General features: G+C 34.1%; 1 protein-coding gene across 1 annotated transcript; it reads right to left on the reverse strand.

The window, feature by feature from the left end:
• Positions 1 to 1,364: 1,364 nt before the first annotated feature.
• On the reverse strand, positions 1,365 to 14,553 carry LOC131629991 (kinesin-like protein KIN-7D, mitochondrial). The gene is made up of 25 exons (XM_058900791.1): positions 13,945 to 14,553; positions 13,665 to 13,762; positions 13,406 to 13,495; positions 13,121 to 13,173; positions 10,686 to 10,751; positions 9,888 to 9,941; positions 9,602 to 9,661; positions 9,039 to 9,117; positions 8,849 to 8,916; positions 8,507 to 8,563; positions 8,314 to 8,418; positions 8,059 to 8,163; positions 7,728 to 7,835; positions 7,489 to 7,620; positions 7,231 to 7,392; positions 6,240 to 6,425; positions 4,913 to 5,053; positions 4,092 to 4,211; positions 3,764 to 3,814; positions 3,522 to 3,569; positions 3,271 to 3,417; positions 2,244 to 2,978; positions 1,936 to 2,065; positions 1,728 to 1,822; positions 1,365 to 1,620 (listed from the first exon to the last, which is right to left on the reverse strand). The coding sequence occupies exons 1-24, from the start codon at positions 14,256 to 14,258 to the stop codon at positions 1,737 to 1,739; spliced, it is 3,195 nt and encodes a 1,064-aa protein (XP_058756774.1). The 5' UTR covers positions 14,259 to 14,553; the 3' UTR covers positions 1,365 to 1,620; positions 1,728 to 1,736.
• Between the last annotated feature and the right edge of the window lie 1,143 nt (positions 14,554 to 15,696).

Here is a 15,696-nt window from a genome sequence, read left to right on the forward strand (position 1 = left end):
CAAATACATTCATTATTCAATGAACCTAAAAAAAGAATATTTACTTATAATAATGGTCAGCGAGAGTACTCAACAAAAAAACATTCCATTTATATTCCCATATAAAACCACCTGCTAACATCTATAGATATATCCCTAGAAGATGAAGTAAAAGAATAGAGTATAAAAAGTAAAAAATGTGGAAACGACAATAAGAGCATCCACATTCATGCTACTCAAGTTAGTGGTATAGATGAACCCTATTTAATTTATTATATTTTTTTACACTTCCCAATTTTTTTACCACTTCCATACCGCCCACTTAAAACTCTATATTGGGTTCCACTTGTCTTACAATTGTTCTAAACAATGGTGATTTTCTTTGGCATCGATGGTTTAAAAAATTGGTCCAATTTACTTTAAATAATAATATTTTCTGACACATTGTAGCTTTACAACATAATACTATCCCTGATGTGTATGCAGGGCCGGCCCAATCAATACAGAGGCCCCGTTCTAATTTTAAAAATGGGCCCAAATTTAAAATAGAAATATAATTATAATAGTTAAAAAAAGACACATAAAAAATACAATTATATGTTAATCAATAATATATTTAATTATAATTACTTTGAGGTTTGATCTATCTCAATTTTTGTATGCATTAAGTTTTTATCATAACACTTTTCTTAATTTGTGTGATTTTTATTATAAAATTTTATTTATTTCGATTAATATTTAAGGGAAAAAATTATACATTTCAAAAATTTAAGGCCCCCTAAATATGAGGCCCTATGCTGTAGCACTTCCTGCACATGCACAGGGCCGGCCCTGTGTGTATGCTCTAAGTAACTGCTCTGTTAAAAGTAAAGGCATTAAATGTTATGGTAAGTTCACGGTGAAAAGTTTGAGTCTAAGTATTTTTTTCTTCCTATCATTATAAGAATTGAATGGAAGAGTTGTCAAATATACATGAAAGTGAAACATGGTTAGTTTTCAGTTTGGAAAGGATTCAAGTAAGTTTGAGTCTAAGTATCTTTTTTCTTCCTATCATTATAAAAATTGAATGGAAGAGTTGTCAAATATACATGAAAGTGAAACATGGTTGGTTTTCACTTTGGAAAGGATTCAAGTTTGAGATCCGATTTCAACCGTAATAAACCATTAAAAACCAGAAAGTGTGAACCAGAGTTATATCGGTTCATTTTTTATCATCCGTTTCTTTTGTTTATTTATCGGTTATATCGGTTTGGGTTGGATTCGGTTTTTTTGTCCACCCCTAGACTTAGTATCTTATTTGGCCTTTTGGTTCCTTTGAGTTTCAAGGGATTTTGCCTTCAGATATCTATATTACATCGCTAATGTGAAAAAAAAATACAGGATAATTCACCAAAAATCTGATGTATAATATTAAAACAACACACATTATGCATATTTACTTCAGCAGTGCTGTTTACACCATTTCCTTTTCCTTTTTACATTCTTTTTTTCCCACCCTTTCATCTCCCCTTATTATATACAGTTTTCCGTGAAAGAAAGATTATGTTATGGATTTACCTTTAAAAAGTTTACATACAAGCAAACTAATGAAAGAATTGCACCCGTGACTGTGTGGATATAACAACTCAATGAAGTAGAGCACTGCAAAAAATTCAACAGACAAATAAAAACGCTTTATAGTTTTGCATTTGTATAGCACTTGAGCATGGCTTAATATAAAAAAGAATTATGGAAATATTGTGGAAGACCTGAAAGGCTCAGGAAGTAAAAGCAAAAAGCCTATCTGCTATATTTGTTCGGCATATTGGACATTCAGAGCATGCAAGTGAACAAGATTTACACACTGCAAAAGCAAACAATAAGTTTTTTAATTCAGATCCAAAAGAAAAAAGTGAATCCAAAGGAAACTTGCCAAAAAATTAAGATGGAGAAATATTCAAATAAGAAACAACTTACAACAAAAATGACGGCATGGAAGAAGAATTGCTGCAGTTGAAGATTCAAAGCACACTTTACAAACATGGGAATTGGCATCTCCATTACCAAGATGCTTGAGTTCTTTTTCCTTCATGTCTTGCATTCGTGCCTGAAATCATATATTGCAGATCAAAAATTATATTTCGGCAACCGTTTTTGTTTCATAACAAGATTGAGCAAGAAAAATGGTACCAATTAATACTCAAGATTTAACCCAACAATGATAGTAACAGAATTCAAGATATTATATAATAGAGGCATACAATTAACTGTAGAATAAGTATTACCTTGAGACGAACAACCAAAGGTTCTTCCTTGGGAGTTTCGTTGTCCGGTTTTGATACATCCAAAATCTGCTCCTTAGAGATAATATTGCTTTCAATGTCAATAGTTTTTGGATCATTTGTGTGTGCTTCCCCATCACCAGAATTTTCGTCCATGTTTGATTCTGTGACAACACCCACTTCTTTCTTTAACTTTGCAACGAGGACCCACATATTTGCTAAATCATTCTCCAACGAGGATTCTCTTTTCTTTGCCTCTTCAACCCTGTTCCTGTACTCCTCTTCCATAATTTCCTTTTCGGCCAATGCAGCCTCAAGAACTGCCTCTCGTTGTTTCTTAGCCAGAAGTTCCATTTTCAGATCATCAACTTCGAGACTCCATGACTCCAACTCATCTCTACCAGGTCCCAAATTTTCATTTGCACGACTCGAAAGTCTAGTCTTCCTGCCAGATCTTGGATCATGGTACTTGCGGTGAACACCATTTGCTGTCTGTGCAACAGCACTTCGAGCGTTAGCCAGGTCTCGAGCAGCCATCAATTCTTTTTCTAACTTTACATTCTGCAATGAAAGTTTTGTCACCTCCCCAGCCAAATTTTTCAATTCTACAGCAGCAGCTGAGGCCAGTTCTTTGGCATAGGAAGCTTCTTCAGAGAGTTTCTGATTCTGCACATGCAATCCACTATTCTCTTCTGACAATTGTACTTGTTCTAGCTTCAAATTTTCATTTTCAATCTCCTGAAGGAAGTAAAATGTCAGCTAAGCAATTTGAAAATTCAAAAGTGGAAAACAATTATAAGTAATACTAATGGTTAACTTCAGTTAATGCAGAATACTTTAAAATGATTTATACAGTAATCCTTAAAAGTGGTTCCATCAAATATAGTCAATGGAATGAAGGTGGAGGAAAACAGATTAGTAAGGGAAACATTCACCGAGGAAATAAACTAACTAAATCCAGGTGAAAGATAAATTCAAACATATAATCCTCTGAGTCGTGCTACTTCAAAAACAATAAAGTCTCTGTTACCTGGGACTGTATTTTCCTTTTCAACTCATCAATATGCTCTCCAGACACAGATTCATCAGCAAGCACTATCGAGGTACCATTAGTATCTGTTGCTAGTTGCTTCTCTAGCAACTTCACCTTTTCTTGCAATTCTCTGTTTTCTGAGCACTGAAAAATAAGTGAGGGACGGTGTCAGCATACAGTACGCGGTAACTGCAGCATCCTCAACTTAGAGCATAACAAAGTAAATAGCCCTATAGATAAACATGTACCTTACTATTTAATTGTTCTTGAAGGACACGGTTGTCCGCAGATTTTATCTGTAGACACATTTAAAAATATAGAAGTGAATAATTAATTTAACTAGCACATTTACATATTCATATTCCATATTGAGAACAGAATTGTAAAATGCAATTATAAAATACAAGCTGGGAAAATTGTGTTTTGGAATAAATTCAAGATTCAAGATCAAGAAACACCTTAATATAGATAAAAATAAAATGGTATTTACCTCCAGCTCAAATGCTTTTTCATTACACTGAGTCATCAATCTTGTGACTGTCTGTTATTACAAACCCAAAAATGAAAACAAAATTATAAGTTTAATTGAAGAATTTACATAAAGATGCATTTTTGTTGGTATATCAAGTGAGTATGAGTCTCATAAGTGGATGTTGAACACTTTATAAGTAGAGGATCCATAAACTGATGCCTTTAGATTTTGGGTTAAGATGTGGTGTTCAAGTCATTTTAAAGTGATTGTTCAAAGCCCAATGTGATGACCCGACACTTTTCAATCTACATAAAACATATAAAAACTTCAAAACAAAAATAACCACCTGCTGCATTTCAACCAGGGATGGATTAGCTTCTGAAGTTTCACCACTCTCGATTATTCTTTGTTCTAAACCCCTCATTTGCTTCCTTTTTTCTTGGATTTCTTGTTCCAAGTTCTCAACCTGTATTAAGAAAGCATGCAAATTTCCTTTAAAAATAACTTCTGACAAGAATTAAATTAGAAATATATGCCATTTCAATTATAGTTCAGAGTTTCATTTAGTCAATCTTAACCACTAGCACTCTGGACAATATATTGTAAACTAAAAAGGCCACACAACAGAAAATGACTATTATTTTCAGAAGGAAAAATATAACGAAATAATACATCTAAATTTTATTTTGAAAAGTAAATGTGTATATATAATTCATAACCACTGCTATTTTCATAGTCCAGGATTTTGTGAATATTATTGTTAATCATTTCCCTTCACTCAAAATCCCACCCCATCCCTCGCACTTCAAATGCATCATTGGTTCACTTGAAATCCGCCCATGCACAATGCCCACGACAGAAAAACCTTCTTTGCCCTCAGTTAAAATATGGAAGTTGGAAGTATAAAAAAAGAATCGCATTCTTGCATATCCAGAGAAAAAATACCAAGGAACATATAAACAATTTGACTAATTAAAGACTGCATTATGAATATGATGCGTAGATAGGATACGTAAAATTTGAGTGTATTGCAAATTTTGTGTATCCATGCATCATTCTAATTGCCTTTTTGGAAATATTAAGTATCTTAAATCTTTCAACAGCCCTTCCCATATCTACCAATGGTTCAATATGTTTGAGTCATGATTTGAAAACAAGGCAGATTACCTGAGTTCTAGAGCTTTCAGGATCATTTACAGACTGTTCTGTCAAGCGCTTTAGAGTGCTGGTACTGAACGCAATGTCTCCAGCAAGCATTTTGACTTGCTCAACAAGGAGATCCATCTGATCAGACATTGTCACCCCTCCCTACAATTCAATAAGCAGTTAGAAAGAGAATTTGAATAGAGTAATCCATTTTATGGATAACATTATGATAAAATACAACTCTGACAATCAGCATGAAGCAATACTTCTATTTAGATATAGCACCAACTTCAGTACAAATTGTAACTCTGGACTGACAAACATATCTGTTACAATCTATGATGCATAGGTACGGTAACCGGTGCATGTACTGATACTGGTACGGGATACAACATTTTAAAAAAATGAAGGTACGGGTACGTTAATAAAAAATAAAAGTTTTCTATAAAATATATAAGTAGAAAACTAAATTGTTAGGTTCACAACAAAACATCACTACAAAAATTTTAAAAAATTAAAAAAATATGCTAAAATTCATAAATATACTATATTAATGTTTGAGAAAATCACAAATTTCACTCGAAATCGAATAATGAGAAAAAAAAAATGAAGTGCCACGAGTACAGTATGTGTACCCGGTACCGGTACTTCACAATTTTAAAAGTACCCATGCTTCAAAGGTTACAATTAACTTTTTAGTGGGAAGAGGATTGTTGGTTTGTCTTAGAATGTGTGGGTTGGGCCAAACTCAACCCTACAAAACCGGCTTGAAACGAAAAACTGAGTACAGATCTAGAAAGAGGGCAAGACGGCTACGCGGGCGATGGAAACCACAATGGGAAGGGCTGCCGAACGCACTGTCACGCGTTGCTAGAGCGGTGGCGCGTGAGATCCACGCGCAGAAGGAGAAGTGGCGCGTGGGAAGGCGGGCAGCGATGAGATACTCGCGGATCTGGAAGAGGCGATTCCGGCGGTATAGGAATCTCACCGGAAGGACTTCAGGAGCGGCGGCACTAGTGGCAGCAGTGTCGATTGTGGCCGAAAAGCGGCGGTATGGTGATCACCGGAATGAGTCACCCAAAAAAATTTCTCATTGGAAGATAGTGGGTCAACCAGGTAAAGCATGGCTAACAGTTGAATCTCAACAAGCTCTAGATACCAAATAGGGATGGCACGGGCGCAGTGTGATCACGGGCATAATTTTTTCCCTGATCTCTGCGAGGATCACATATTTGTATTGACAGAAGTATCAAATAGAAATATCACACGATCCCAATGTTTACAACTAATATGCAAATTATTATGGAATAAGATTAACAAATAGATTTTGAGGTAGAATGCAACTCACTGCTGGTAGCTTTGTTCGGCTGATCAGTTCACCAGCTTGTGTTGATTCAGTTATAATGCTGCTAGATGGGGAGAGCTCTTCATTCCGTCTACTTGACGTTCTTCTGTGTCTAACATCATGAGACAGATCAGATGCCACTGTAGAAACGTCATTTTGGCTCTCACCTTCAAACAAAAGAGATCCATCCTGTAGGACATCATACTTCGAGATTAAAAAAGGCAGTTACTAACTGTTTAACATCTTCTATAAAAGCATAGTCACACAAAGCAAGGTTGATTTGGAGGGAGCATATATTTAAATAAATGATGATATCTTAATACATATAGTTCAGGAGTCAATAACCAACTCAAACACCCTCATAGTGGAGGCATAAAAATCTCAAACCCCCTTAGAAGAATGCCCTTTGGGATTGAAACATGAACAATGTTAGGCCTTCTCTACCTTGTTTTGAATATTAATTCACTTGGAAAGAAAATGGCAATACGGATTAGATACTTGATAACTTCATCAAAATATCTTGATACATAGCAAAGAACAAACAACAACAACAACAACAACAACAACAACAACAACAACAACAACAACAACAACAACAACAACAACAACAACAACAACAACAACAACCAAGTTTATCTCACTAAATGGGGTCGGCTACATAGCAAAGAACCACCTCAACATATAATCATAAGCTGTTTGGTAGACTGGGGATATATAACATAAAAAATAAAATTAAAAAACAGCTTTATAAGCATTATTTCAGTGACAGAAGAAATAAACTTGTGAATGCTACTTACTAACCTAGAAGAACTAATTAAAAGCCTATCAATTAAGAGCACAAAACTTGAAGCTAAAGAAATTTAAAATAAGAACAAAACTCAATCTGTAATGCAGAAAATCACAATAAGTTGTTTTAAAAAAGTATTTGCGCTTAAAGAATGAATATTTAAAAGGATGGCAGTACACACTTCACACCAATTGAAGGAGAACTCACATCATCCTCGCCAATAGAGTGACTTTGCTGATATCCAGGAATTCCATTCTTTGATGAAACCAGAATGAGCTTGGTTAGCTTTTGTATCCTACTCGCAAGAGCAACCTTCGCTTCTTCCTCTTCTTCCAGTCTTGATTGCATTTTCACTTGCCCTTCTTCTAACTACTCATATATCAATATAAATTAAGAAGCAAAACTCGTTACACATCATAAAAAAACTAAGGGAAAAATGAAAATACAAAAACAATAGCTATAAACCTTTTGCTTTAAGGTCAAAATCTCTTCATGGTTGACACCGAGTTGCATCCCCTTCTTCAACTGATCAAGCTCGTGTTTTAGAACAGAAATTTCTTTCTGGTATTTCTTAATAAGAGATTTTTCATCAATAATCTGTTTTAACAAATATTTCAAGAATGAATCAGGAAGGTCCTCAAATACATGTTAATAATACTTATAGACATGCAGTTATGCAGCTAACTAGTAATTATAAAATGGACCTTATTACGGGAAGCATATATTTCTACTCGCTTTGCCCTGCTTGCAAACTTCAAGGTATTGTGAGTTTCTTCCATATTACTGGATGCTGGAGTCACAGTGCAGATAAGCTGAAATTTACATGGTAAAGTCAGAATTAATCTGGTGCAATGGTGCGTGTGCAGATATCAGTCCAATATGTCCATTAAGATAAAAGGCAAGAAATGTGAAAGAAAAAAATTGAAAAAACTATGGCCTTCTTGAAGATGATGATGATTAGGCAATTGTACAACATAAAAGGAAAGTCAAATACAGGTGAACAATTATAACATTACAAGAGTAGTAGAGACTCACGGAAACATGACCATGACCACTAAGTGAAGATTGCAGGAGGCGGGTAAGCTTTGAATCTCGATACGGAACATGCGATGATTTCCCCTCGCTCAATTTTCCAATGACCTTTAAATGGAAACCACAAAATCAAGACTGTAGGTGCATGTTTTCTGATCTTTTAACAAAGATATAGTGTGCATGTGATAGCATATACAAACAAATTGTCAAAAGAAAACCTCTTCATAACTAAAAGCATAGGAAATGGAAGACACCTACAGTTCCAAGTGTCAGAAGACTTTTGTTTATATATGATCCTTCTTTTCTTCTTAATCCAGTAGTTTCAGTTTTTGAGCTCTCAGATCCAGCCAGATCAATCAAGTTCTGATAGAAGAAACAGGCCAAAAATGAGCTTGTGCATGGGAACAGAAGGGGGTAGTAATGCCTGAAAATTTTAGTAACATTCACATACAAGCTGAGAGAATATCACTCCATCATATTCTTCACCATGTGCACTGCTTTCAATCATCTACAAACACATTAGATATTAGATGTTAGACGTAAGAGAAGTGTTGGCCTAATGAGGTTCAGGGAATAAATTCCATACATTAACTTTATAATTATTAAACATTTAACCGGCATGTAGAAAATGCAAGTACAGTCATTTCCATGAGCACATGCGCGGTTGCTAATTAGCCATATAAAAACCTAAGGCCTTGGGCTGTAATGAAATGTTTCCTTTTACAATGAGATCAAGCATAGAAAGGAGTATTTTGACACCAAATTTTAATACTATTATTCCAAGAATACTTACAAGTGTAAAAATTGTGTGACTTCGGCTGCTGAAGAGGTTAAAATTGTTTGATCCGACATGACGGTGCTCTGCAATCAAACAACATGCTTATTTATGAAGTTTCTGAATCAACAATTTACCACGAGTGTTATATAGCCTATATTACTCAAAACAATTAGAAGAAAGTATAACTATCATTGTCGACATAAACCTTCTCCAGCAGCAATAAAGGAAAGTGCATGTCCAGGAGACAAAACAACTTCTTCCTTTATACCCTCCACATAAGTACCCTGAAACATAAACCAATATAAATAGTTTGTTATATCTCACACTAGTCTTGAGAGAATAATTGTTTTTGAAGAGTTCAAACAAGACATAACTGTCGAGATTCTCTAGAAACATCGTGTATTAATAATTTTAAATGTCAAATTTAACACATATACTTAAGCATAGAAATGAATATTTTATTTGCATACACAGAAGAAATTTAAATTTATAAAAATAACTAAATAAACTTTCAGGCATCAGCACTAACAAGTTGCCAACTATGTTAGCGCATAAAATCTGGTTTTCAGTTTAGAGTTCATAGATACATCATGCATTCCATGCGACATTCCAATTTCCAAATACATTGAGAAATGTCAGTGTTCGTGAAATTGAAAGACATTGAGAGCAGAATAAAAAATCATTTGAAATTGGAAATATGTGGAAGGAATGAACACAGAATAGTAAATAATTTTTTAATTACGATCAACACAAGATTAAGTATGAAACCTGTGCATCTTCTCTAACACGCAAATTTTGGCCGGTTGGGTCAAGCAAGTCATTTATCACCTGATACCAGACATAAACTGTGTAAACATCTCTATTAACAATGAAAATTTTGAAGGAAAAAAATTCAGATATATATATATATATATATAACATGGAATGTAACAATCAGTGTCACAAAGTGGCAGGTGCCCGGAAATTTTAGTTCAGGTAAAGCTGAAAGAGCTTACTAGAACTGTAGAACATGTTCAGAACACAGATGGTGGAACACAAAATGTTTTGTATTTACCTCATTGTATATTTCTAGATATGACACTCGAAGTAAGAACTCTCTTCCTGGAGTCTGCAGTAAACACAATTAGTCATTCCAAACAAGATATAATATAATAAAATTAATCGAGAACGGGATGTTTCCATTCCACAATCATGCCAAAGTGAAGTAGTTCCTAGTAATTATAAATCCAACCACTGACTAAGGTTTCTTACCAGTCAAAACATAAAGCTCGAGTATCCTTGTAAGTTTTGAATAACTAACTGGTGTACATTTAAAAAGGGAAAATAATAATGGTATGCAAAACAAGGAGGTAGGAAATTGGTCATAAGTGCAGCGGAAAGAAATGGTGAGTATTGAAAACAAAACAGATACAAAAACATCATTTTCAGAGAACAATGTTACGAGGGAAAATAATAGAGTTGCTACACTTGTTGCAAAATAACCTATATGTTGGAATGAGTACTTCTAAAATGGGGAAATAGCCGCACCGGGTACGTAACAGTACTTGGAACACGTACTTTACTCATGGTACTTCATTTTTTTTCATTAATGAAATTTGTGGTTTTCTTTATAGTAATATATTATATTATGTATTTTAGTTTGTTTTGAATTGAACAATTTAATTCTCTCGTGATATGTTTTATAGAGAAACACTTATTTTTATTGATGTACTCGTACCTTGATTTTTTTGAATTGAACAGTTTAATTCTCTAGTAATATTGTATAGGGAAACTATTACATATGCATCATAGAAAATATATATAACACAACAATGACTTAACTAACAGTTACTATGTTTGCATGAAAACTCACATCTTGGATACTGCTGAAAACATCTTTTATAGCCAGTGGTATGATACCAGGAGAGTTTTGATCTCCCTGCAAAAATCAATATTTTAAAATTAAATTAAAAAGACCACAAGAGAAGCGAGATCACGTCAATTAAAAAAAGGTGCACCATAAAGTAGTTTATGGCAGGAAAGTGACTTGAAACAAAATAAATAAGGCATTGTAAAATAGTGGTAAGTTGGCGAGGCATCCAAGCGTTTGATTGTCAAATCTTGTTACTGCATCCCCATATTTGACATATGAAGTTGTAAAACTGAATTGAACAACATCTACTAGAATCTATTTAATATGTCTGCTCACCAAACCTGAAATAAATGGCTGCTTATTTGATGTAATCATTAAGGATGCAATCTCAAATCAAAATGAGTCAGTTCAAATAGTAGTTATTTTCCAAACCTATCTGGTATCCTCAACTTTCACTTAACGTGTTTTACTTCCCTATATCCGAAAAATCCTTCAACTTCTAAAAACATATTTTTAGCTCTATTTCTACAAGCACTGTCCTTGTCTCTCAAGTCCCTAGCAAAATGTCTGTTTCGTGCGCGGATGATCTTTATCTAAGAAACGGTTACCTAAATCTATTACAAATAACTAATACAGAGGCCAGTGGTAATTCACCAAATTGTAAGCCCATAAACCCACTATTTTTTGTGATAATATCATGTATTGTCAACCGTAAGCAGGTCCAAGATTCAAAGATCTCCCCGTGGCAAAACTGAACTAAACTACATCTACTAGAACCGATATAACATGTCTAATCATCAAACCTAAAATGAATGGCTGTTTGTTTTATGTAATTATTAAGGATGTAGTCTCAAATCAAATGGTAATTCACCACATTGTAAACATGTGAACCCCAGTATCTTTTGTGATAATACTATGTCAATAAGCAGGTCCAAGCTTCAAAGATCTCCCCCGAGATTTCATCGAAGTTACCCTTAACAGCAGAATCATCAAAGAATAGCTGACAAAATCTTATTATCTGCATTCATCTCAAGAATAATATAAAAATTAAATGCTTCCAAGAAAATTGCTCTAACACGGCATATAAGCTGTCCTAACAAAATTTGACAAAAATAACCTCAAATTGAGAATAGACAAATTCTCCCTCTGTCTAGGGGATTTCAAAAAAACTGTGATCCGAACCGAACTGCCGAACCAAACCGAACTAAAGTTAAAATAACCGAACCGTTATGTTTGGTTAGTAAACCGAACCATATTGTACTAACGGTTCTAGAACCAAACCATATGAGAAATATATCGAACCGAACCGAACCGAAATTGAAAATACTAAAAAAAACAAGTTTAAATTATTTTTTGAAAAAAAAATCCAAAAGAAATTTAACAGTTCGGTGCTTTATCAAATGATTCGGTTTGGTTCTGAATAAATTGAAACGCTTCGATTCGGTTCAAGTGAACTTTAACTATGGTTTGGTTCGGTTCGATTTTCTAAAAAAAAAAAAAAACATACCATGAACTGCCTTACCTCTGACCTACAGTAAATTATAAGTAAAAATAAATGTGTTTCAAACTCTAAATCATTTTATATTATCAATGCAACATTAATGTATTTTTTTTTTCTATTCTATCATCTACTTTCTCTTGTCTTTATTATAAAAAATGTCTGCTTTATAAATTCATTCAATAATCAATATATTTTGGACTATATAATAGGTCAGATTTATTGATTTTTCAATTAATCTAAAATATTTTTTTTCTTATAATACGGAAGAAGCATTATTTTAAAATTTTCCTTATTTACTAATTCTGTTAATTTTTTATTTCCATTTAATTAATAATAAACATTTTTCATAAAATTACATATAATTTTTCTTTTTCCTACAAAATTAATTATCCCTCTATTTTAAGCTTTATGCACCCCATTGAATTAAGAAAACTCTCAAATGAAGTAGTATTAATCACTAGGAAAGATACATTTGACTAACCTATCATTCATTAATAATAAACATTTTTAGTGAATTTAAGCATAATTTTTCTTTTTCTTACAAAATTAACTGTCCCTCTATTTTAACTTTATGTGCTCCTTTGATTTAAGAGAACTCTTTTTTTTTTTTTTTGGTTTGTCTCTCAAATAAAGTACTATTAGTCACTAGGAAATGGACATTTGACTAACCTATCCTTCATTAAAATACTCAAAAAACATTGCTCCATTAATGGTTTTTATAACTTTATTTGACTGAGCTAACAAATGCTTAGATCTAGTTGAAAAAACCCAACTAATACTTTCCTGATTTCCCAAATCAAAAGATAAATTGAAGCAAAACAGAAGTATCACGTAGCAATACCATGAAGGGGTTCAATACTTTTGACCAAAAAAAACCTATTAAAACTAAATAAGATGAAAACCGATCCATTAACTAATTTTGAGTGACACTTACATGCATCGTATGTGTCTTTCCACTACTTGTCACACCGTAGGCGAACACTGTTCCTGAAATATTTATCACAATTCACAAGTTATCTTCCAATCTCAACTAACACCACCAACCAACCACTTTAGCATCAACCATTCATTAATTAATAGGTAGATACTATTAACCATTGCGATCCATTTATGGAACTAGGTACATTTTTAAACGTAAAGTAACTTTCACTAAATTTGACAGCTAAAAACATCAATTCCAATTTCTACGGTTATGAATCCATTTCTTAAAATTTCCTACCATTAACCCCTTCCATGGCTGCTTTCACAACAGGCCTGCCAGCTACTTCATACACTTCATCAGTATTTGTATGCGGTCCAAACACTCTATCTGCCACAAATCAAATAGAAACTCCAACATTAATATCCACAATTTCTACACCAAAAGTAAAAGCATGATTACCTCCAATTACGCAATTGACACCTAATTAATCTATCTCCTTTAATTTCTCACAAAATCATATCAAAATAAAATAAATTAAAAAAAAAAGTGAAAATACCGAATGCATAAGCAGTAACTGGATTATACTCATTCCTCACAATCTTATCACCATCAGCATACCATGCGATCTCATCTCCTCTCTGATACTCTCTTTCACTGCAGCCAAACAACACCATAACCAAACCGAAAATCAAAAACTACATAATCAAATTTGATATCCGAAAGAAGAAAAAGGCAAAACCAAACGAAAAGTCACGAATCAGTTTCTCTCAAATTCACAGCGAATGATTTGATAGAATGATAGTTGATACCGTAAGATAAACAGATCTAAGCATTACCTCAACGGTCTAAACCGAATCGTCACAGAAATGCTATCTCCAGGCGAGGAAGAATCATGAGACTCCGCGATTACCTCCTCCATTGCAGAAGAAAAACCTTGAGCATCATAACGAATTGACTCATTTTGACCACGAGTCGTCATGGATCGGCCACTGAGTTCACCGCCACCGGAGTTGAAAAACGAAGAAGCAGAAGAAGAGCAGGAGCGTGGCATTAACTTTCCAGCGGAGAAGGAATTGTAAGAGGAAGAAGCGGAAGAAGGTTTCCGGTGAGAAAATGGCGAGTTGCTCTTCGCTCGTGAGGACGAGGCCATTGAGTCAACTCGCCGAGTCAGTTAGTTAGAAAAACCTGTAAAATGTGAGGTAAGAAGGGAACAAGAGAAAAGGAATAGAATGTGTCAGAACTTCACATGGCCAAAGCTGTGGAAATGGAAACAAAAGCGAAGAACATTTTTCTTTTTTTTCTTCTTTTATTTATTATTCTACTTTGACGCTTTTAATTCACGAGGAGCGGGTTTCGTCTTCTCGAAGACAAGTAGAGTTGCAGAGAGAAAGTAGTTGGAGAAGGTGGAAAGAAAATGTAGTGAGAGAATGGGAGAGTGGGTTACGTTTAAATTTGTTTTTCTAAATAGTAAGGGTAATTGTTGAGTTTTTTTATGGAGGGTTTTTATTTTTTATTGATAAAATAATGAATTTGATTTTGATTGCGTAGTGGCGACGTGGCGGGTAAGGAGGTGGAGGTGGAGGTGGAGGTGGGCATTTAAACTGGCGGAAGCGCCCGCGCAATAAGAATGGAACAACAGTGACAACCTCGTGTCAAGCGTAAACTCATAAATGCCGAAATTGTTAAATTTAAAAATGCACAATTCTGGTTGAATTTATTTATAATAATAATTATAGGCACTTTATCAATTAATAAAAGTGTAAATTTAAGAGAATTTTTAACTACACCCCTTTTGAATTTCTCACTTACTTTGTGAGTCGGTAAAATTGTCTTTCTGTTTTCGTAAATGCATCTTCGAATTTTTTTTGTTTAACGCCGTTTTCTTTCATAGATGCACATACGAAATCTTCTGTAGATATGTCTATGGAAACATTTGACGTTAAACTTACGACGGATTCTTCCTCTCCCTCATTCTTCACTTTTCAAGCTCTCAACTCTCATACTCTCTCAACCCCAAAATTCAAACTTCCTCAATAGTGCATTTCTTTCTCCCGAGTTCGTCCGACAACGTCAACCTCAACTATCCACATTCCATCAAGTTCAAACTCAATTTAATCGGTAAATTTTTGACATTTTGAGTTATTTTAGAGTATTTGTAATAGAGTTAGAATTTGATTTTTAGGTGTAGAAATGATTGGATGATTTTAGAAATATAGTTTTGAGGCAATGTAGGTGTTGCTTGATGTGTAAAACAAACGATCAAGCCACAAAAATGAAGCTTTTGAGTGGCTGGAACAGTGACCAGACGCCATTGTTGAGTTTCTAAGTTTCAGAACCTTCCGTAGATTATCTACGGAAAGATGGAACGTTGGGGCATTCCGTAGATGCATCTACGGAAGAACCCTAGTTTTTGAAACTAAGGTACTTCGGTAGATGTATCTACGGAAGAGCATTTTTTTCCTTTTCTTGTTATAAATACATAGTATTTAACTCGGTTTTATTTGTATCACAATGCAGACATTATGACCGAGCATTCAGACTGCACTATACATCGGAGGATTGCACAACACGCATCCGTGCAGCGTGAA

Source organism: Vicia villosa, unplaced genomic scaffold (genome assembly GCF_029867415.1).
Source record: "Vicia villosa cultivar HV-30 ecotype Madison, WI unplaced genomic scaffold, Vvil1.0 ctg.000628F_1_1_3, whole genome shotgun sequence".
NCBI lineage: Eukaryota > Viridiplantae > Streptophyta > Magnoliopsida > Fabales > Fabaceae > Vicia > Vicia villosa.